General features: G+C 41.2%; 1 protein-coding gene across 9 annotated transcripts in view; it reads left to right on the top strand.

Annotated features, from left to right (window-relative positions):
- LCOR (ligand dependent nuclear receptor corepressor) overlaps window positions 1-22,544 on the top strand; it is a 132,434-nt gene that overhangs the window by 46,356 nt on the left and 63,534 nt on the right. For 8 of the 9 annotated variants that reach the window (XM_062214379.1, XM_062214375.1, XM_062214378.1 and 5 more), the window contains 2 exons: window positions 7,975-8,040; window positions 8,376-8,455. Coding sequence is in view for 6 of the 9 variants with exons in the window: in XM_062214375.1 (XP_062070359.1) it covers window positions 7,975-8,040; window positions 8,376-8,455 (146 nt within the window). In the remaining 3 variants the exon portion in view is untranslated. Of the gene's footprint in view, window positions 1-6,769; window positions 6,876-7,974; window positions 8,041-8,375; window positions 8,456-22,544 lie in introns of all 9 variants that reach the window. The other variant, XM_062214376.1, reaches the window with a different exon arrangement.

Raw genomic sequence — 22,544 nt, 5'->3', positions numbered from 1 at the left:
CACAAACCTAGACGGTATAGGTCAAGAAACCCAGTAAACATGAGATGTTTGAGGATGCTTCCAGCATAGCAGCATGTTTTACAGTAAACAGTTTTAAAAGTAGAAGCAGTGCTTTATAGAATAATGATAAAAAAAGTATTACAGTAAGTACATGAACCAGTAAAATAGTCTGTTATTAAGCATTAGATCTTGTAAATAATTATATGTGTAATACCTTTATATGAGTGGCAGTGCACTTGGTTTGTTCACATCAGCATCACCCCAAACATGTGAGTAGTATGTTGCATTGTATCAGCAAGGCAATAAGAACCTGTATGTAGTCTGTGGTCAACAGGAACATCATTTTGCAGCATGTAATGCTGTGTGGTTCTCCTCTTTCGCCCTTCCCTATACATTGTTTTTATTCAGGGCAACTTGTTCCTTTTCTTCTTCTTCTTCTTCTTCTTTTTTTTTTTTTTTTTTAAAGATTTACTTACTTTGTTTGAAAGTTAGAGCTACAGAGAGAGAGAGAGAGAGAGAGAGAGATGTCTTCCATCTGCTGGTTCACTCCCCAGTTAGCTGCAGCAGCCGGAGCTGCACTGATCTGAAGCCAGGAGCTTCCTCTGGGTCTCCCACATGGGCACAGGGGTCCAAGAGCTTGGGCCACCTTCCACTGCATTCCCAGGCCATAGCAGAGAGCTGGATCGGAAGTGGAGCAGCCAGGACTCGAACTAGCACCCATATGGAATGCCAGCACTGCAGGCGGCAGCTTTTCCCACTACGCCCCAGTCCTCTCTTTATTAGGTAATAATTGGTGGCTGTTAACAGAAAGCAGGTTTGAACTGATACTTTATAAAATAAAAATACCTTATTGAGAAGTAAGCTTTCTGCACTAAGCTCAGTACAAGCTTGAGGTCAAGTTCTATAGGATCTGGATGTAAAAACTCCTCTAATTTTCTAACGTGTTCTGCTGTGGTTTGAGTGTGTTATAAAAATGAATGTCTAGGGCTGGCGCTGCGGCTCACTAGGCTAATCCTCCACCTTGCGGCGCCGGCACACCGGGTTCTAGTCCCGGTCGGGGAACCGGTCCTGTCCCGGTTGCCCCTCTTCCAGGCCAGCTCTCTGCTGTGGCCAGGGAGTGCAGTGGAGGATGGCCCAAGTCCTTGGGCCTTGCACCCCATGGGAGACCAGGAGAAGCACCTGGCTCCTGCCATCGGATCAGCGCGGTGCGCCGGCCGCAGCGCGCCAGCCGCGGCGGCCATTGGAGGGTGAACCAACGGCAAAGGAAGACCTTTCTCTCTGTCGCTCTCTCACTGTCCACTCTGCCTGTCAAAAAAAAAAAAAAAAAAAAGGAAAAAAAAATGAATGTTAGTTCTTCAGTTTAGCAGTATTAGGAGTGGGGCCCTTCTGGGAAGTGTTTGGGTTATAGGGACAGAGCCCTCACAAATGGATATTCTTACATGACAGAGTTTGCACTCTTAGGGAACTGGATTAGTAACCTTGAGAGCAGGTAGTGATAAAGTAAGTCCACTCCTTGGGTTCTCTTTCTCTACATCCAGCCTGCCCTTCCACTTTTTCTGGTGAGTTGAAGCCACACTAGGCCCCCTTCAAAGACTACACAGATGCCAGCACCGTGCTCTTGGACTTCCTAGCCTCCAGAACCATGAGCCAAAATAAACCTCTTTTCCTTATAACCAACAGAAAATGGAAAAGACTTGTGCCTACATCCCTCAGCACCTCTCTGACTGCTGATCTCTCTATTGATTAGAACCATACTTTCAGTCTCTCCCTAATTTACAAGCTATAGTGCTGACCATAGTTGTTTGTGTATTTGATATGTTCCTATTCTGTTGCTTTTCATAACCTACTTCCTCTCTTTGGGTGGAAATAGGTTATGATTTAGATTGATTGAAGGGAGAAATTTGAGAAGAATTTTAGTTTTGTTTGCTTGCTTGTTTGTTTTTTGCTTTCTAGAGCTGTGTAATTACACCAGAAGCTAAAAGTCAGGCATTTAAAGCTATAGTATAAGAAAAACATTGGGGGCCATTGCTGTGGCATGTCGGGTAGAGTGCATGGTTGTCCCATGTGGGTGCCAGTTTGGGTTACAGCTGCTCTGTTTCCAATCCAGCTCCCTGCTGGTGTGCCTAGAGTTGGGGCAGAGCGTGGCCCGGGTGTTTGGGCCCCTGTTACCCACATGGGGGTGGGGGGGGCAGGAGAGGCTCCTGGCTTTGGATTTGCCCAGCTCCAGGTGTTACTGCCATTTGGGGAATGAAACAGTAGATGGAAGATCTTCCGTGTCTCTCGTCTCATCTCGTCTCTCCTCTCCTCTCCTCTCCTCTCCTCTCCTCTCCTCTTTTCTCTCTCTCTCTCTCTCTCTCTCTCTCTCTGCTTTTCGAATAAAATAAGAGAACTTTGAAGAAAGAAAATAAAAACATTGTGGGGGCTGGCATTGTGGTATAGCAGGTAAAGCTGCCGCCTGCAGTACTGGCATCCCAAAAAAGTACCCATTAGCATCCAAGCTGCTTCCCATCCTATCCAGCTGCCTGCTAAAGTGCCTGTTGAACTCCCTGCTAATGCACCCATGTGGGACACCCAGAAGAAGCTGCTGGCTTAAGCCTGACCCAGCCCTGGCCATTGCAGCCATCTAGGGAATAAATAAGCAGATGGAAGGCTGACCTCTCTCTGTCCTCCTCCCCCCACCCCACCCCACCTCTTTCAAATAAATAAATAAATCTTTCAAAAAAGAAAAGAAAAACATTGTGGAAAATAGAAAAACCTTCCTGGAGCATTCAGTAAGATGTAAGCCTATGAAAAGAAAAAGAAAAATGGAGAGTTTAGGTAGCCTATGACAAATTTATGAAGTAGTCACATAGGCAGTGCTTTACATGTGGTTGAAAGCAGAGATGATAGTAGACAGTTGACTGATTATAAAGATGAGAAAACTAGAAACCATAAGTTCCACGAAGACAGAGACTATGTTCAGCACTGCCTATTCCACGTCTGTGACTGCCTGATAGATGTGGGACTCTCAGTTAGTATGTGTTGAATATATGAATAGGTATTTGTTGAACAAATTACCTTTAAAGAGATGCTTTTTTAAGCCGAAGTGAGATGCAAAGGCTTGAGAAAATATTAGAAGTTAGAAATGATCAGTGAACACAGTGGAAGACCATCCTGACCAGTGGGATGAACAGAAAAATTCTGGGAAACAAGCCTGCTACAGGTAACTTTGGACTAAATTATAAGCAGATTTGACTGCTAGACCTACAGGTTTGGGATTCGTTCTGTAATTAAGCAGTGTGGACTTTGAAGAGGTAGCCTGTTGTCGAAACAGTGTTTTAGAAATAGTCTGAAGACAGTGTAGGTTGCAGTGAGGACGAGTAGAGGCCACATTTGACACCATTGTGATGTTGGGTAGGAATGCTTTTGGAAGTAGTTAGAGACCAGTAAAATATTTTTCTTTATATGTAATACATAAAGATACTCCGCAAGTCCTGGTGATTGAACTTGATGACATGGCAATCTTTTTCACTACTTAATTTTCCAGGGTATTTTGTTACTGAGCTTTGCAGTTTTTCTGTGAGATCATGGTATAAATTTTTAGTGTATTTGTCCTTCTCTTATTTGCCTTTTGTTAATGTCAAGCATAGCACATGAGACATCCCCTGTTGCTATGCAACTGCTAAATCCAATATTTAGTGTTAATAAAACTAAATGGCATTGCCATCTAGTGAATGGAGGATAGCAAATTGTGGCATTATAGCATCTGATCAATAATGTTTGTAAGGTTTAATGTATATAGGAGTAAAAGAAGAATGACCTTTTTATAGAATATTTTGAGCAAAACTAGTTGGTTAAATCTGTATGAGCAGATTTTTTTTTCTGGCTTCCTTTTCTCTTTCCTGCTGGTTTTTTGATCTTTAATTTGGTTTTTGTTAGTTGTGTGTGTTAGTGGAGAAGTTCTTGCTCAGTTTTATTTCTGATTCTATTCTATGTCATTTAAAATTTTTTACCTCCCAAAGCTTTTTTTTAAAAAAGATTATTTATTTATTTATCTGAGAGGCTGAGTTAACAGAGAGAGAGAGACAAAGACAGATCTTATTCCATCCTCTGGTTCACTCTCCAGATGGCTGCAATAGCTGGAGCTGTGCCGATCCGAACACTTGGACCATCTTCCACTACCAGGCCATTAGCAAGGAGCTGGATTGGAAGTAGAGCAGCAGGGACTCAAACTGGCGCCCATATGGGATGCTGGCGTTGCAGTCAGGCTAAACCTACTGAGCCACAGTGCCAACCCCTCTCCCAAAGCTTTTATTTGTTTTTTTTTTTTTTTCTCCCTAGTATTGTTTCTTACTTTATTCACATTTTTCCCAAGATTTATTCACGTTTTTCCAAGATTTTATACATAGCATCATACAACTTTGGAATTTGTTATAATTCCATATAAATACAGTTGAAAGAATGTTAGATTTTGTTCTTCAAGATAGTAGCTACATATAAACTTACAGGTATTTTTGCAGTGTGTATTTGAAAGTATGGAAATATTTTAATGTTCATGAAGTCAGAATTCCTCTTTAAGGGGTAGGAGGACTTAAGTGTTGAAAATAAGCCCCAGGGTTTTTCTTTCTTTCTTTCTTTCTTTTTAAGTTAGCTAATACTGAGAGTGTCTGCTTCCAGAGCAAGGATCAATAGGATTTAGCTGTTCCTTCTCATTGTCTTATTACCAACTTCTCACCCCCACAAACCTTACCCCAACCCTTTCTCCTCTGTAGTATTGGGAGACAAGAGGGCCATAGTGATTTATTGGAAAATGTTTTTTCGGAGCTGGGCCAATCCGAAGACAAGAGCCAGGAGCTTCCTCTGGGTCTCTCACACGGGTGCAGGGGCCCAAGGACTTGGGCCATCTTCTGCTGCTTTCCTAGACCATAGCAGAGAGCTAGATTGGAAGTAGAGCAGCCTGGACTCAAACTGGTGGCCATATGGGATGCTGGCACTGAAGGCGGCAGTTTTACCTGCCACGCCACAGCACCAGCCCTGGAATTTTTTTTTTTTTTTTTTTTTGACAGGCAGAGTGGACAGTGAGAGAGAGAGACAGAGAGAAAGGTCTTCCTTTGCCGTTGATTCACCATTCAATGGCTGCGGCGGCCAGCGCGCTGCGGCCAGTGCACCGTGCTGATCTGAAGGCAGGAGCCAGGTGCTTCTCCTGGTCTCCCATGTGGGTGCAGGACCCAAGCACCTGGGCCATCCTCCACTGCACTCCAGGGCCACAGCAGAGAGCTGGCCCGGAAGAGGGGCAACCGGGACAGAATCCGGCACCCCGACCGGGACTAGAACCCGGTGTGCCGGTGCCTCAAGGCGGAGGATTAGCCTATTGAGCCACAGCGCCAGCCTGGAAAATGTTTTAAATATACTACATAAATAATCAAGCATAGGTACTTCTCCTATCTTTGAATGGGTAGTTTGATTTTGCTTATGTCATTGTAATAATTTTGAAGGGATGAAGTAAGGAGAGTAGAAAAACAGTTGTTTGCTAATAATGAAAACAACCAGAGCCTAGAAAATTGGGTAGAAAAATCAACTCTATTGGTGGCAATGCTGTGTCATAGCTGGCTAAGCTTACACTGCCTGTGATGCATGCATCCCATATGGGCGCCTGTTTGAGTCTTGGCTACTCCACTTCACGATGCAGTTTCCTGCTAGCGTGCCTGAGCAAGCAGCAGAAGAATGGCCCAAGTGCTTGGGCCCCTGTACCCAAGTGGGAGACCCGGATGAAGCTCCTGGCTTTGGCCTGTGGCCATTTGGAGTGAACCAGTGGATGGAAGATCTCTGTCTCTCCCTCTCTCTGTAATTCTTATTTTCAAATAAGTAAATAAATAAATCTTAACAAGTTGGGGGGTGGAGGAGAGGGACCCAGCGTTGTGACGAAGTGGGCTAAGCCACTGCCTGCAGTGCTGGCATCCTATTAAGGGTGCCAGTTTGAATCCAGGCTGTCCCACTTCTTACCCAGCTCCCTGCTATGCACCTGGGAAGACAACAGAAGATGGACCAAGTGCTTGGACCCCTGGGCCCATGTGGGAAACCCTGAAGAAGCTCCTGGCTTCACCCTGGCCCAGACCCTGCTGTTGTGGAAATTTAGGGAGTGAATCAGTGCATGGAAGACCCCCCCCATATCTGCCTTTCAAGAAAATTATAGCATAAACTCTAGAGATTACTGTATTGAAAATTATGCCTTGGGGCCGCTGCTGTGGCGCAGCAGGTTAATGCTCTGACTTGAAGCACCAACATCCCATATGGGCGCCGGTTCTAGTCCTGGCTACTCCTCTTCTGATCCAACTCTCTGCTATGGCCTGGAAAAGCAGTAGAAGATGGCCCAAGTCCTTGGGCCCTTGCACCAAGTGGGAGACCTGAAGAAGCTCCTGGCTCCTGGGTTTGTTCGGATCAGCCCAGCTCCAGCCGTTACAGCCATTTGGGGAGTGAACCAGAGGATGGAAGACCTCTCTGTCTCTATCTCTCTCTCTGTAACTCTTTCAAATAAATCTTTAAAAAATACAATTATGCCTTAATATCAGGGTTAAAAAATCCCTTATATAACCATGCTGCACTTTTACAGCCAGATAAACAAAATATGACTGTCTCAATGGAACCATCTTTTCTACCCCCTACCTATCAGAAACGTTATTGTGATTGTTATTTGTGGTAAAGAAATGTTACATGTTTGTGACTTTTATATATGCAACTGGTTTTTATTAATATTTTTTAAAAAATCTATTATTTTTGTTTCATTTGAAAGGCAGAGAAGAATCTTCTGTCCTCTGGTTCACTCTCCAAATGCCTACCAGGCTGAAGCCAAGAGCCGGGAACTTGTTCTGAGTCTTCCGGTTGGATGGTGGACTCAAGTACCTGATGGCTCCCAGAGCGTGCATTAGTAGACAGCCAGAATGGAGAATAGAGCTAGGATTTAAACCCAAGCACTCTAATATGCAATGTTGGTGTCTCTAGCAGTGGCCTAACCAGTGCACCAAACAGGTGTCCTGGTATTTTCTTAATTATAATAGCATTTTCATGCATTTGAAAAATATGTGTACTAAAATATATAAGCTTATGAATTATTATATATGGATTCATAGACCCCTTGTAATAACTCTTACCTCCCGGTGAGGTTATTCATGATTTATTACAGAAAGGTATAATCTGATTGCCTTCCTCTTTTTCCTGCTTTACTCTTAATAATCTGTAAACAGAAAGATAGCAAAGATACTTTAAAAAAATTTTTTTATTCAGAAAATCAACAGCATTGAGGTAATAATTTAGAAAAAATGGTTTTTCATTTTCTACTTCATTTGTAATGGTAGAAGGATAATAGTTGAAACATTTTATGTGCAGGTATATTTGAATTTTTCTGATCTCTTATGGGTTTAATTTGTTTTTATAAAGGAACAGCAAGTGGTAATTGTGATGATGTAAAATAATTTTAAGGCCTTTTTCTTTGAGAATACTATGTTGTGTCTTGTGTCTGTCTGTGTGGTATACAAGTTTTCAATAGGATATTCCTTCAAGAACTTGTTAACTTGAAAAATCTGTGATCTCAACTCGTGTACAGAAGAATGCTATTGGGATTATTCTAGAAAGTTGTGGAAGTTTTGAAACAATTTGCCTCTTCATTGGGAAAGATACCTGTTTAAATGATGCTTACAGTTTATGTGGTAGACATATTTTGGATTTTGTAAAAGGATAAGATAACCCTTGAGTTTACATTTCATCGCTGATTATTTCTAGTGTCTGTTTTGTCTTATTTTTGAATGTACTCTGGATTTGTGTCATTGAAAACATGCAAATGCTCCTTTTAGATTTGTCATTGACATTTCTTTTCTCAGCACTCCTTTGATAGTAATCTGGGATCCTTGTGAACTGGAAGACACCATTGTTCATGCAGCGTATTATTACTGTACAGTTGGAATGTTATCGTGATAATCGATTTTCTTTTTATCCTTTCAGGGTTTGAAAGTATTCTTGAAGGGCTTTTTGGACCTGCATTATTAAAAGATCTCAGTTTATTTAAAGGTATTCAAAATATTTTTGGTATTTCAAATTCTTCCTGGTAACACATGATATGTTGATGGCTTAAGGTTTATTCATGGTTTCATGTGTGTTGAAACTTTATGTAAGCATCTTTTTGTGTTTAGTTGATACTGTTAATTTGTATGTAACATACAAACTAATGAGCCGTTAAAAATTAACTGAAGAATTAATTTTAAGAGTCAAGAATTTTAAGACACATAGAACCTGTCTACTGCTTAGTAAGATTTTTGTCAAACAGTATTTTTAAAATTATTTTTCATCTACTTTCTGGAGAAAGTTCTATTTTAAAATTATTAATTTATTACTATTTTTTGCAGAGTGTGACTCTGAAAGCATTTCTGATTGGACTTTTGATGAAAATTGTCTGTTCTGTTGCTTGAGAAGAGATAAAGTAAAGGTAACAAGAAGCTTGTAAAATTTTGTCTAGTATGATAAATATAGGTTTTGTTTTCAAAAATTTTGCTACTTTTTGGAGGATTTATAGTAAAATATTTATTTATATATATATTTATGAAACAGTTTGATAGTAAGTCTGGGTTTTAAAACTTGAATGGTTTCTAGCATGTTGATTATTCTGTTGAGATACATGTATTCCAACATATATCACCTTATTTATATAGTTCAGAAGACAGATAACTAGGTCTCAAACTGTTGTTTCTTTGAAAATATGAACTATGTGGTAATTCAAGTAAGAAGAGTTATTTGTAGTGCAGAAAAGAGCAGTAACATAGATCTGGATCTAGCAGTTATTAATTACTGTGGATTTATGGAATATACAGTGGTTATGTTTTAATATCTGGTATGAATGCTCCTTTGAGCCTTTGAATTTTAGTTTTTTCATTGCTTTGTATTAAACATAAACAGAATTTTTGTTTAGAAACATTTCAGTTCTTAAAAACATTTATTAACAATAGTATGCTGTTTGATGTTTCTTCTCCTGGTATTTTTTTATCCCCTGCTTTAAAGCCTTGGAAACATTTTGATTCCTTTTTCTCTCCTAAACACTAACTTCAGATCACCAGATCCTGGCAGTTCTTCTCTCATAATGAATTCCATTCTTTTTCTTTTCCACGGTTATCACCATAGTTCCTAACATTAGCATTTTTTCTGGACTACTATAATAACATGATTGTTCTTCTTGGTTTTCTTCAGTCTGTTAAATACTGCTATAAGATTAAACTCTCTCCTACCTTCACCCCTCAAATAGCAGAGAACTGTTAAACTGTGCTCAGTCTGCACTGACTTTCTCATTCTCTTCTGGATTCATTAGCCAAAAACTCAGTGCCCTAATACCTTCCAAAATTCTGTCCACTGCATCTGTTAACGATGCCCCATTAATCTTCTGTGCAATTCCCTTTCAACTAGAATGGTCTGATTCGTCTTTGGACTACACATTGCATACCTTTTCTCTTAATTCCCTTGCTTTTACCTTTTTCTTAAGACCATTTTTTCCTTATAAATGTTAACATTTCTATTCCTATTGCTGTTGGAACCTTTCACACTGTTGAAATACATCTTATCTACACCAATTATTTGTCAATTAATTTTTGTCTTCCTCTTCTGTCTGAATTTTGTGTTCCTGACTTTATTAACTACTGAAGACTGGACCATGCCCTCTGCTTTATATCCCTTCATGTAGCCACTATGCCAGTATTTATCATTGTGGAGCAAGTTAAAAAGTGACAACTTACGTGAAAGCCAGCATTTAGTCAATTTAAGAGCTTCTTAAAGTTCTTTTGTGGCATCCTCTTGTTTGCTCCATGAAAATGTTGCTGTGACTATCTGGGATGGTTTTCGTTGACTTAATGAGGAAGGTGTTTCTAAGGTTTAATGACTTTGAAAAGAGGGATCAGAAAGTAAAGTAACATTGTGTTGAGCAAAATTACCCATGAGGTTCAAGTTCATAATTGTAAAGTGTGTGTGTGAGTGTGCCTGCATGTTGTAGCTTTTTTTTGGTAGATCTATTTTATTTATTTGAAAGGCAGAGTTAAAGAGACACAGTGAAAGAGGGATCTCCCATACACTGGTTCACTCCCCAAGTGGCTGCAAAGCCAGAGCTGGACCAGCCTGAACCCAGAAGCATGGAACTCCACTTGGGCCTCCCAGGTGGATGGCAGCAGCCCAGCCACTCAGGCTATATCGTCCCCATCTTCCCAGGCGCATTAACAGGGAGCTGGAAAGGAAACAGTAGTTGAGACCCAAACCCATTGCTCATATGGGATGCTGGCATTGCAGGCAGTGGCTTAACCTGCTATACCACAGTGCTGGCCCTATGGCTCTTATTTTTTTAAGTTTTTAAAAAATTTATTTATTTGTTTGAAAGTCAGTTACAGAGAGAAAGAGACAGTGATCTAGAGAGAGAGATCTACCATCCGCTGGTTCACTTCCCAAATGACTGCAACATCTGGGGCTGGGCTAGGTCGAAGTCAGGAGCCAGGAACTTCATATGGGCCTCCACACGGGTGCAGGGGCCTAAGCACTTGGGCCATATTCTGCTGCTTTCCTAAGTACATTATCAGGGAGCTGGGGCAGAAGTGGAGCAGTCGGGACTTGAACTCTGTTGCCCATGTGGGATTCTGACGTGGCAAGCAGCAGCTAGGCCACAATGATGACGTCTCCCTGTGGCTCTTTATTGAGCACATCTTTTAATAGGAATTTTGATAGAGCAGAAGAAAGAGTGATTATTTAGTCTTTTTTCATGATTAGGATTGGAAAGAAATTCTATATTATCTGTCTGATAATATAATAAATTAATGTATTGTCATTGAGTTATCTTCTGTATGAGGATAAAATATTGATACGAATATTTTTAGAAAAATACAGTAGTAAGAAGTCATAAAACAGTGTAACAATTTAAAGTTTTTTTTTTTTTAAATTTTTTTTTAACTTGACAGTTATAGACAGTGAGAGACAGAGACAGACAGAAAGGTCTTCCTTCCGTTGGTTCACTCTCCAAATGGCCGCAACGGCTGGCGCTGCGCCAGTCCGAAGCCAGGAGCCAGGTGCCTCTTCTTGGTCTCCCATGCAGGTGTAGGGGCCCAAGCACTCAGGCCCTCCTCCACTGCCCTCCCGGGTCATAGCTGAGAGCTGGACTGGAAGAGGAGCAACTGGGACAGAATCTGGTGCCCCAACCGGGACTAGAACCCGGAGTGCCGGCGCCACAGGCGGAGGATTAGCCTATTGAGCCGCGGCGCCGGCCTAAACAGTTTTTTTAAACAGTTGTTTTTACTGTTTGTAGTTCTGCAGTTTTGAGTTGATTTTCTAACTAAAAAGGATATTTTCATTTGGCAACTCAGCTTGTTCTGGGAAAGGTCCATTAAATACTATACTACCTGTCTTTGGCATTGATTTTCAAAGATAAACTTTTCATCTATAATGAAAAATAGGAACGGAGACACCCTAGATAATGTAAATTGTCAGGTGTGTATTTTTTGTTGTGTTATATTAAAAGTGGCAGTCCTTTCTATAGGCACCTGGACTATTTGGTCTGAGAGAGACTAGAATTTGGAAATAGAATTTATTCACTGGTTGAGGCTTGCATTTTGAGACTGGTTTAAGAGTCTTCCCCCAAAGGGGCCAGTGCCGTGGCGTAGCGGGTAAAGCCGGCGCCTGCAGTGCCAACATCCCCTATGGGCACCAGTTCAAGTCCTGGCTGCTCCACTTCCAATCCAGCTCTCTGCTGTGTCCTGGGAAAGCAGAAGATGGCTGAAGTCCTTGGGCCCCTGCACCTGCATGGGTGACCCAAAAGAAGCTCCTGGCTTCTGGCTTTGGATCAGAGCTACAGTGACTGTTGCAGTCATCTGGAGAGTGAACCAGCTGATGGAAGACCTCTCCCTCCCTCCCTCCCTTCCCCCCTCCCTCCCCTCCCCCTTCTAACTCTGCCTTTCAAATTAAATAAATTTAAAAAAATTCTCCCCAAAAGGAAATATATGGAGAGTATGATAATAACCAGTAGGTGGCAGCATAGAGCATAATATTGGAATTGAGTTTGAGGTTGGGCTGTGGAGAAGCTGTTAGAAATAGTGCTCTGATGTCTGGGAAGGAGATGGAAGTTACACTTCTTTTTTTTTTTTTTTTTTTGAGATTTAAAGTATTTATTAGAGTCAAAAGCCTCCAGCCAGAGCAGCATAGAGGGGGGCTTCCAAGATAGAAATAAACCCAAAGGGACTGTTGTTCAGTATTATTATTAATTGTATTTTCAGTGAATACTAAAGCTGTTAAAATGGGTAAATATGTTATTTATATTTACCCTTCAAAAAATATGTAAGTAAAATTGTGAAGTGACCTCACCTCTGTGGGAAAAAGAACAGGGATTCATCTAGATCAGTAGTCCCCTCTCATCCTTGGGGGGATATGTTCTAAGGACCTTTTCACTTAAAAGAAGTGCTTTATGGATTCTCTTTGGCATATGCCAATTGCCTGCATCAAAACTGGCACTTTGGGACCATTATTAAGTACAATAAAGAACCTGAACTTGACTCTATCTTGATAGTCAGTCTGATAACAGAGGCTACTCAGTAACCAAGAGATAGGTAGTGTATACAGCTTGGATGCACTAGACAAAAGGATGAGTCATCCCAGGCAGGATGGTACAAGATATCATCGTGCAACTCAGAATAGCACACAGCTTAAAACTTAGGGCACTACTCATTAGTGTCAGTGTCATTGCTTCTAGGCTCCCTCAGTTGTCTAAGCTAGGAAATATGTATGCCTACTAAATTACACATCAGTATCCACTAAAAACCACATTATAGGACTTATGACTGCATCAGGCTGATAGTATGGAAGAGCTGATATGGACTAGAGAGAGGGTACTGGAGAGATGAGAAGGATAAGAAATCACTTGTAGGATTTAATATTTTTAAAACGTAGACTAGTTTCAAGCTATGAATCTGTTCTTGAATGTAACTGAAATGAGGGAAAATAGCTCTTCTAGACTACCAATAGCAAGGATGTTTTGTTAACTAAGGATAATGAGAGGTTAGATTGTTTTACCAAAATAAAAAATTAGTTTATGCTCTTACTTATTATAAGACTTTAGTAGTTTAAATATTTGACTAGTATCTTAGAAGATTATTTTGAGGAAGTTAGAAGTTGAGTTGTAATTTTAAAGAATACATAGTTTTAGAGAGGCACCCCCTGGGTGGAGCAGAGCATTTCTTTGTGGAAGTAGTGAGTGATCCGGCTGGAACTAGATTATAGATATCCTTCAGTGCCCAGCTAAGTCAGAAGTCATGTAACTAGATCCTTTTCATGTTTCTCTTTCCTCTGTAATATTGTGTTTACACTGAATATTTCATAACTTCTTCTGATTCATGAATACGTAACATTGTGCTTTTTAAAAAATTTTATTTGAAAGGCAAGAAAAGGAGGTCATGCTCTCCATTTCTCTGGTTCACACACACCTCAAATGCCTGCTGTGGCCCTTTGCTGCAGCTGAAGTTGGGAGCCGGGAACTCAGTCACTTGAGCAGTCCCTGCTGTTCCCAGAGTCTGCATTAGCAGGAAGCTGGAGTCCGGAGCAGAGCTAGATGCTGAATCTCAGTACTCTGATAGAGATTGCATGTGTCTTAATTCATGTCTTAACCACTGGACCAAACGCTTGCTATATAACATTGTAATTTTTATTTTTTAAGTTAAAACTCCTTCTTGTTCTTTTAAAAAATTTTAAAATTTATTTTATTTATTTGAAAAACAGAGACAGATATTTTCCATTTGCTGGACCAATCCACAAATGCCTACAACAGCCACCTTTTACTGTTGTGAATAATGCCATAGTGAACATAGATATACAGAAATCTCCTTGAGACCCTGCTTCCAGGTCTTTCCTGTGTATACCTAGACATGATACATGGTAATTATATTTTTAAGTTCTTGAGGAAGTGCCAAATTCATCCACAATGACTATACCATTTTATATTCTTACTGACAGTAGAAAAGGTTTCAACGTTTTCCACATTCTTGTCAATGTTTGTTATTTTCTGAGTATTTTGAGTTTTTGTTTCTTCTTTTTTGGTAGGCATCCTAGTGGGTGTGAGGTGGTATTTGCATTTTTCTAGTGGAAAGTGGTATTGAATATTAATACCTTAACAGATATGATTTGCACATATTCACTCCCATTTTGTAAGTTACCTTTTCATTCTGTTGTTTTAAGTTTTTAGTTTTAAATTTAGTTTTTAAATTTTAATGTAGGTCAACTAGCATATTTTTACTTTCGTTGTCTATTCTTTTAGTGTCATATTCAAAATAATCACCAAATCTAATGTCACGAAGCTTTCCCCCAAGTTTTCTTCTGAGAATTTTATAGTTTTATTTTTTGCATTTAGGCCTTTGGTTGCTTTTGAGTTAGTTTTTATATATGAAGTGTAAGGTAAGTGGCCTGTGTTTACCTGTGAATATACTTCCTAGCATTTGTTAAAAATATCTTTTCCCTCATTGGATTGTATTGAAAAATCATCCGACTCCTGGCTCCTAGCTTTGGCCTGGCCCAGCCCCAGCTGTGTCATCACTGGGAAGTGAATCAGTGGATGGAAGATCTCTCTCTCACTGTCTCTCCTTCTCTCTCTCTGTAACTCTGCTTTTCAAATAAATAAATAAATCTTTTATTTTTTTTATGTAAAAAGCACAATAATTGAAGAGATTTTTTAAAAAAAGAAAATTGAGGGTTGTACGAACATTGAATTTCCAATAGGAAACCCTTGAAGGATAGATGTGGCACAGGAGCACCCACATCTCTGCTGGTTTGAGTCCTGGCTACTCCACTACTTGATGGCTCAAGGCTTTGGGCCTCTGCTACCCACATGTGAGACCTGTATTGCACTCCAGGCTCCTGGCTTCAGCTTGGTTCAGCTGGGAGCTTTTGGGGAAGGAACTAGTGAATGGAAGATCTCTCTCTCTCTCTCACTGGCTGTCACTTTGCCTTTCAAGTAAGTGAAAATAAATAAAAGAAACAAAACACACACACACACACAGATATACACATACAAAGAAACTTTTGCTATTGACAGTATGGATAGCTTGCATTTGTCTTCTAATATTAGATAGCTGTACCAATATAAGGGAATAAAACTGTTAACTGCAAATACTGATTATAGATACTGATAAATTAACAAATGTAAAGGTAATAGCAGTCATTTCCAATGTACCCTTTAGATTGGTTTTGTATGATCAATAATAACAATTAGATAAGCCAATAAAAATCATTCTTGGTAGATGTGTTGTACATTTTAAAAAGCAAAGCAAATTTTTAGTGTGTGTTCAGACTTCATTGTTTTCCTGTTCTTTAGCTTGATAACTTGACAAAACTGAAAATAGTATCAGCATATAGCAAAAATTGCATTAAGCATAATTAACACTTTGTTTATATAGAAAGCAGTAATTTAAGTGAAGTAAGGTTTCTTTTTAGATAATTGACCTTAAAGCACGTGAGCATTCAAAATGGTAGAGCCATTTCCCCTAAAACTTGCTGGCATTTACAATAATAAGATGCAGAAAAATGGCATTTAAGTTACTGAGTTGCATCACATCAGCTCCTTTTAGCTTGTTGCTTGAAAAGTCAGTAAGCCATTAGGTAGTGGACATGGCTGTGGCTGTAAGTCCATGACCTGTTCTAGAGGTCTGAGAAGGCTCTTCTAACATAATTATAAAACTTGCATATGTACACAGGCTTTAATGGTATGCATTCAAAACGATATTATTCAAATTTAGACAATCCAGGCACAAAGTGGCCTTTTAAACAGGAGGGACTTTAAACTGTTTCCCCTTCAGTTTTGTGTCATACTTCTGAAAACTATTTCATCTTGCTCCCTTCTCAAGTGAAATTTGGCATTTGGTCTTCTGTTTCCTTTCCTGAGATCTCACATCTTAAAGAGCAAGTAAGCAACTGTGTAAGTGTCCTCCAGTCATCCCATCCAAAACATCTAAACTCATAAGGGGACAAGTGTTAGTTACAAAAGAAACTTTATACATATTAATCTTTATTGTTTAAAGTTTAACTTTACTGACTGTTTATTGCCCTAAGGACTAACTTCTAACTGACATAAATCTGTTACTTTATTTATTCAGTGTTGTTGTTATCTCAAGGACCAAGGGACCTACTTTTATTATAGGTCTTCTGTCAGGGGTCAGCAAATTATGGCTTCTCACTAAATCTTCCCCACAGCCTGTTTATGTAATACCGTCAAGCTAAAGAATTGTATAAAAAGGACAGTTTGCCACAGCAACGGTGTATGGCCTGCAGAAACCAAAATATTTACTATTTGGCCCTTCACAGAAAATTTGTTACTGTTTTTATCATCTTTACCACGTCCTTGAAATATTAACAGAAGCCTAAAGGTTATTAACTTCCATATCCTATGTATTTTCTTTGCTCTTTATCTTCAAATTGTAGATCAGCAACCTGTAACAAAAATACGAATTAATGACAGGGCAGCTGGGATTATGAATTAGAGGGTGGCGGGTACACAAGGGATCTGGCTTATGGCATGAAAGTAGGACTTTGCATTTATCCATCCTAATTTTCTTTCTTAAATTTTGTTTCGGAATAATTTCACACTTGCAGAAAAGTTGCAAGAATACTAAAAATTTCTAAATCCTGCACCTAGATTCACTAATTGTTCACATTTTGCCACATTTACCTTACTATTCATTCTTGTTCTTTCTCTTTAATGGTTACTATGAACAGTGCACATATTTTCTTGAGCCTTGTAAGAAGTTAGACACTGTACCACACATACTTCTTTACTGATATTTCAGTATTTCTCTATTTCTTTTTTTAAAAGTTTTTAATTTTTTTTTAATTTCTTTATGGTGAAAACATTTTTTTTTTTTTTTTTTTTTTTTTTGACAGGCAGAATGGACAGTAGAGAGAGACAGAGAAAGGTCTTCCTTTTTGCCGTTGGTTCACCCTCCAATGGCCGCCGCGGTAGGCGCGCTGCAGCCGGCGCACCACACTGTTCCGATGGCAGGAGCCAGGTGTTTCTCCTGGTCTCCCATGGGGTGCAGGGCCCAAGGACTTGGGCCATCCTCCACTGCACTCCCTGGCCACAGCAGAGAGCTGGCCTGGAAGAGGGGCAACCGGGACAGGATTGGTGCCCCGACCGGGACTAGAACCCAGTGTGCTGGTGCCGCAAGGCGGATGATTAGCCTATTGAGCCGTAGCGCTGGCTTGAAAACTTTTTTTTTAAACTTTTATTTAGTAAATATAAATTTCCAAAGTACAGTTTGTGGATTACAATGGCTTTTTCTCCCCCATAACTTCCCTCCCACCCGCATCCCTCCCATCTCCCACTCCCTCTCCCATTCCATTCACATCAAGATTCATTTTCAATTATCTTTATATACAGAAGATTGATTTAGTATATATTAAGTAAACAGTTCATCCGTTTGCACCCACACAGAACATAAAGTGTAAAATACTGTTTCAGTATTAGTTATAGCATTAATTCACATTGAACAACACATTAAGGACAGAGATCCTACATGAGGAGTAAGTACACAGTGACTCCTGATGTTGACTTAACAATTTGACATGAGAGTATTTTAGGCATGGAAAGCCAAGACACTCTGGCAAAAAAAAAAAAAAAAAAAAAGACTTAAATGGAAGATCTCTGCGAGTGAGATCCCAGTAGAAAGAACGGGCCATCAAAGAAGGAGGTACCTTTCTCTGATGGGAGGAGAGAACTTCCACTTTGACTATGACCTTGTCTAAATAAGATCAAAGTCGGTGAACTCAAAAGGCTTCCATAGCCTTGGCAACTCATGACTAGAGCCTAGGGAGATTACTGACGCCATAAACAAGAGTGTCAAATTGTTAAGTCAATTTTATTTTTATTTATTTGAGAGTTACTGACAGAGGGAAAGAAGTCTTCCATCTGCTGTTTCACTCCCCAAATGACCACAACAGCTGGAGCTGAGCCTATCTGAAGCTAGAAGCCAGGAGCTTCCAGGGCTCCCACATGGGAGCAGGGACCCAAGGACTTGGGCCATCCTCCGCAGTTTTCCCTGGTGCATTAGCAGGGAGCTGGATCAGAAGTAGAGCAGCCAGGACTTGAACCGTGCCCATGTTGGATGCCAGCACTGCAGGCCGGGGCTCTAACCCACTGCACCACAGCACCAGCCCCTCTCTGTTTCTTTTTCCTTTTTTTTTTTCCTTTCTTTTTATTTATTTATTTATTTGATAGGTAGAGTTACAGACAGTGAAAGAGAGAGACAGAGAGAAAGGTCTTCCTTCCATTTGTTCACTCCACAAATGGCTGCTACGGCCAGCGCTGTGCTGCGCCGCGCCGCGCCGATCCAAAGCCAGAAGCCAGGTGCTTCTTCCTGGTCTTCCATGCGGGTGCAGGGGCCCAAGCACTTGGGCCATCCTCCACTGCCCTTCCGGGCCACAGCAGAGAGCTGGCCTGGAAGAGGAGCAACCGGGACTAGAACCCGGCGCCCATATGGGATGCCAGTGCCGCAGGCGGAGGATTAACCAAGTGAGCCACAGTGCCAGCCCCATTTTTTTTTTTCTCTCTCTCTGTTTCTTAAGAGTAATACATCCACTTTATCATCCAATACAGTTACCAAAATCAGGAACATTAATGTTGATATAAAGTTGTCCAATCTGTGAATTGTATTCATATTTTGCCAGTTGTTCCAGTGACTCATATTCCTCCTCATTTCCCCTCTTCCCTCACCCCCTCCAGCTCAGAATTTTATTTAGAATCACTCATTGAATTTGGTTTCGACTCTTCATTCTCTTTCAATCTAGGATGATTCCTCAGCTTTTTATTTATTTATTTTTAATGCCACAATTTTTTTTTTTTTGAAGAGTATACACCACGTTTTGTAGAATGTCTCTCAGTTTAGGTTTTTCTGTGTTCCTTTTTGATTAAGTCCTGCTTTTTTAGCAGGAGTATTGAAGTAAGTGATGTTATGTTCTTCTTAGTGCATCATCTCATGAATCACATAATGTCCATTTAGTAGATGATTATTTGATACTTGATGGGGTTGATAGCTTTCTTCACTGAAATATTACAGTTTATTATATTAAGTACTTGGTGGGAAGATGCTTTGAAGCTATGTAAATATCTTTCCTCACCAAAAAAAATTTTTTTTTTTGGACAGGCAGAGTTAGACAGTGAGAGAGAGAGACAGAGAGAAAGGTCTTCCTTTTTCCGTTGGTTCACCCCCCAAATGGCCGCTATGGCCGGCACACTGTGCCAATCCGAAGCCAGGAGCCAGGTGCTTCCTCCTGGTCTCCCATGCGGGTGCAGGGGCCCAAGCATTTGGGCCATCCTCTACTGCCTTCCCGGGCCACAGCAGAGAGCTGGACTGGAAGAGGAGCAACCGGGACAGAATCCGGCGCCCCGACCGGGATTAGAACCCGGGGTGCATAATTTTGAGAATCAGACTTTGTTGTTGTTTTTTTTCCAGACTTTGTTTTGTGCATATGTATTTATTTGTGTGTTTATTATTTAGTATTACTTTTAAAAGTTTATTTGAAGGGCCAGTGTTGTGGCATAACAGGTAAAGCTGCTACCTGCATGACTGTTCAACTTCTAATCCAGCTCCCTGCTAATGGCCTGGGAAAACCAGTGAAAGATGGACCAAGTTTCTGGGCTCCTACCACCCATCTGGGAGACCTGGAAGAAGCTGCCTAGTTCCTGTTTTTGGCCTGGCCCATCCCTGGCCATTGTGGCCATCTGTTGAGTGAGCCAGCAAATCCAAAATGTCTCTTGTCTTTTCTTCTCTCTCTCTAACTCTGCCTCTCAAGTAAACAAACAAATATTTAACAAAGAAAAAGCTCATTTGAGAAACAGAGAAAGCATTTTTTTAAGACTTAATTTATTTGAAAAGCAGAGTTACAGAGAGGCAGAGAGAGAGAGTCTCCCATAGCTGGTTCACTCCCCAGTTGTCTGCAATGGCTGGAGCTGGGCTGATCTGAAGCCAGGAGCCAGGAACTTCTGAGTCCCACACTGGTGCAGAGGCCCAAGGACTTGGGCCATCCACACTGCTCTCCCAGGTCGTAGCAGAGAGCTGGATCAGAAGAGTAACAGCCAGGACTTGAACTGGTACACACGTGGGATGCCAGCACAGCAGGCAGCGGCTTCATCGGCTATACCACAGTGCCAGCCCCAACATTTATTCTTGATTCACTCCCCAGATGCCCACAATGAGTAGGTCTGGGCTGGGCGAAAGCTGGGAGCAGGTAGTGGAAGTCAATCCTGTTTTCCTCTGTGGGTGGCAGGAACTCAAATTACTTGACTAATCACTACTACCTCCCATGGTCCAAATTAGCAGGAAGCTGGACCTGGAAGCCAAACATATGGGCAGCCCAACACAAGACGAAGGCGTCCTAAGCCGCATCTTAACTGTTAAGGCAAACTCTAATTTTCATTTTCATTTCCCTGGAAGACTGATGTTGATTGTTTTCCCATTTCTAAAAACTTATTATGATAGATCTTTATATATTCTGTTTTAACTCTGTGGTCAGGTATGTTAGAGAAATATTTTCTCCCAGGCTATAGCTTGTCCTTTTCTTAATTTTGTCTTTTGAAAAGCAAAAATTTCTAATCTCTACAAAATTCACTTTTTAAATGTTTATTTTATTAGAAAGGCAGAACAAGGGTGGTGGTGAGGTAGGGAATAGAGAGCTGTCTTTCATCCTCAACATCCAGAAGCTGGGGCAGGCCGAAGCCAGGAAGTCTGGAGCTCCATCTTGGTGTCCCATGTAGGTAGCTGCGCCCAAGCACTTGGGCCGTCCTCTGCTACCTCCCAGCATTAGCAGAAAGCTGATGGGAAGCAGAGCAGCCTGGACTTGGGCTGACATTCTGATACGGAATGCAGACATCCCAAGCAGTAACTTTTTATCATTTTTCCCCTTAAAATTGATGTTTTTAATCACCTGTTCAAGAAATCTTTGCCTAATCCAATATCAGTTACACAAATGTCAGATTTCCTTCTAGAAGTAGTAGTGTTAAGTGGTTTCATTTTGATCATTGATACAGTTCTAGTTAATTTTTCTATATGGTGTGAGATAAGAGGCTTTATATTCCATAAGAAATTGCTGTAGCACTGTTTGTTGAAAAGACTATCTCTCGGCCGGCGCCGCGGCTCACTTGGCTGATCCTCCGCCTGCGGCACTGGCACACCGGGTTCTAGTCCCGGTCGGGGCGCCGGATTCTGTCCCGGTTGCCCCTCTTCCAGGCCAGCTCTCTGCTGTGGCCAGGGAGTGCAGTGGAGGATGGCCCAAGTCCTTGGGCCCTGCACCCCATGGGAGACCAGGAGAAACACCTGGCTCCTGCCATCAGATCAGCACGGTGCGCTGGCCGCAGCGCACGACCGCGGCGGCCATTGGAGGGTGAACCAACGGCAAAAGGAAGACCTTTCTCTCTCTCTCTCACTGTCCACTCTGCCTGTCAAAAAAAAAAAAAAAAGACTATCTCTCCCCAAATTACCTTGGCCCCTTTGTTGTGTCATTGAGCCCTGCACATGTGGGTACATACTTGGACTCCTGTTCTGGGCCTTGATGTGTGGTCACACCAAGTAGCTATTGCCTTAAAGGAATATGAGAAAATTGACACAAACTAGTAAAACTACCAGACAATAGAGTAATGGAAGTTAGATAACCTATACTTTCCCATGAAAGCTATATTCACAATTAAATTTTATACAGTACATATATTATTTTTTTAAAGATTTATTTATATTTATTTGAAAGAGTTACACAGAGAGAGGAGAGGCAGAGAGAGAGAGCGAGATCTTCCATCTGCTGGTTCACTCCCCAGAAACAGAGAAAGAGGAGGATGGGGAGAGGGAGAGGGAGAGGAGAGGTCTTCCATTCGTTGGTTCACTCCCCAGATGGCCACAACAGCCAGAGCTGTGCTGATCTGAAGCCAGGAGCCAGGAGCTTCTTCCAGGTCTCCCACGTGAGTGCAGGGACCCAAGGACTTGGGCCATCTTCTACTGCTTTCCCAGGCCAAAGCAGAGAGCTGGATCGGAAGTGGAGCAGCCAGGTCTCCAACCGGCACCTATATGGGATGCTGGCACTTCAGACCAAGGCGTTATTAACCCACTGTGGCACAGCTCTGGCCCCCAGCACACATATTATTTATTTTTACCAGCAACAGCAGTTAGAAAATGAAAAATCCTTCTCATAATGACAGTAAAAATATAATAAGTACATGGGAAGAGCCAGCAGTGTGGCATAGCAGGTAAAAGCTGTCACCCACAATACTGGTATCCAGTATGGGCAACAGTTCGTGTCCTGGCTGTTCCACTTCAATCCAGCTCCCTAGTAAGGGTGTGGGAAAAGCAGCAGAAGATGGCCCAAGTACTTAGGCCCATACCACCCACATGGGAGACCCAGAATAAACTCCTTGCGCCTGCCTTTGGCCTGGCCCAGTCCTGTCCCGCAGTCATCCGGGGAGTTGAACCGGCAGATGGAAAATTTCTCTCTAAGTGTGATAGTCACCATCTATCAATCACATTTTTTAAAAAGTATAT

The sequence above is a fragment of the Lepus europaeus genome, chromosome 17 (genome assembly GCF_033115175.1).
Source record: "Lepus europaeus isolate LE1 chromosome 17, mLepTim1.pri, whole genome shotgun sequence".
NCBI lineage: Eukaryota > Metazoa > Chordata > Mammalia > Lagomorpha > Leporidae > Lepus > Lepus europaeus.
The sequence above is the reverse complement of the archived record's forward strand: the minus strand, read 5'-3'. Positions and strand labels throughout refer to the sequence as shown.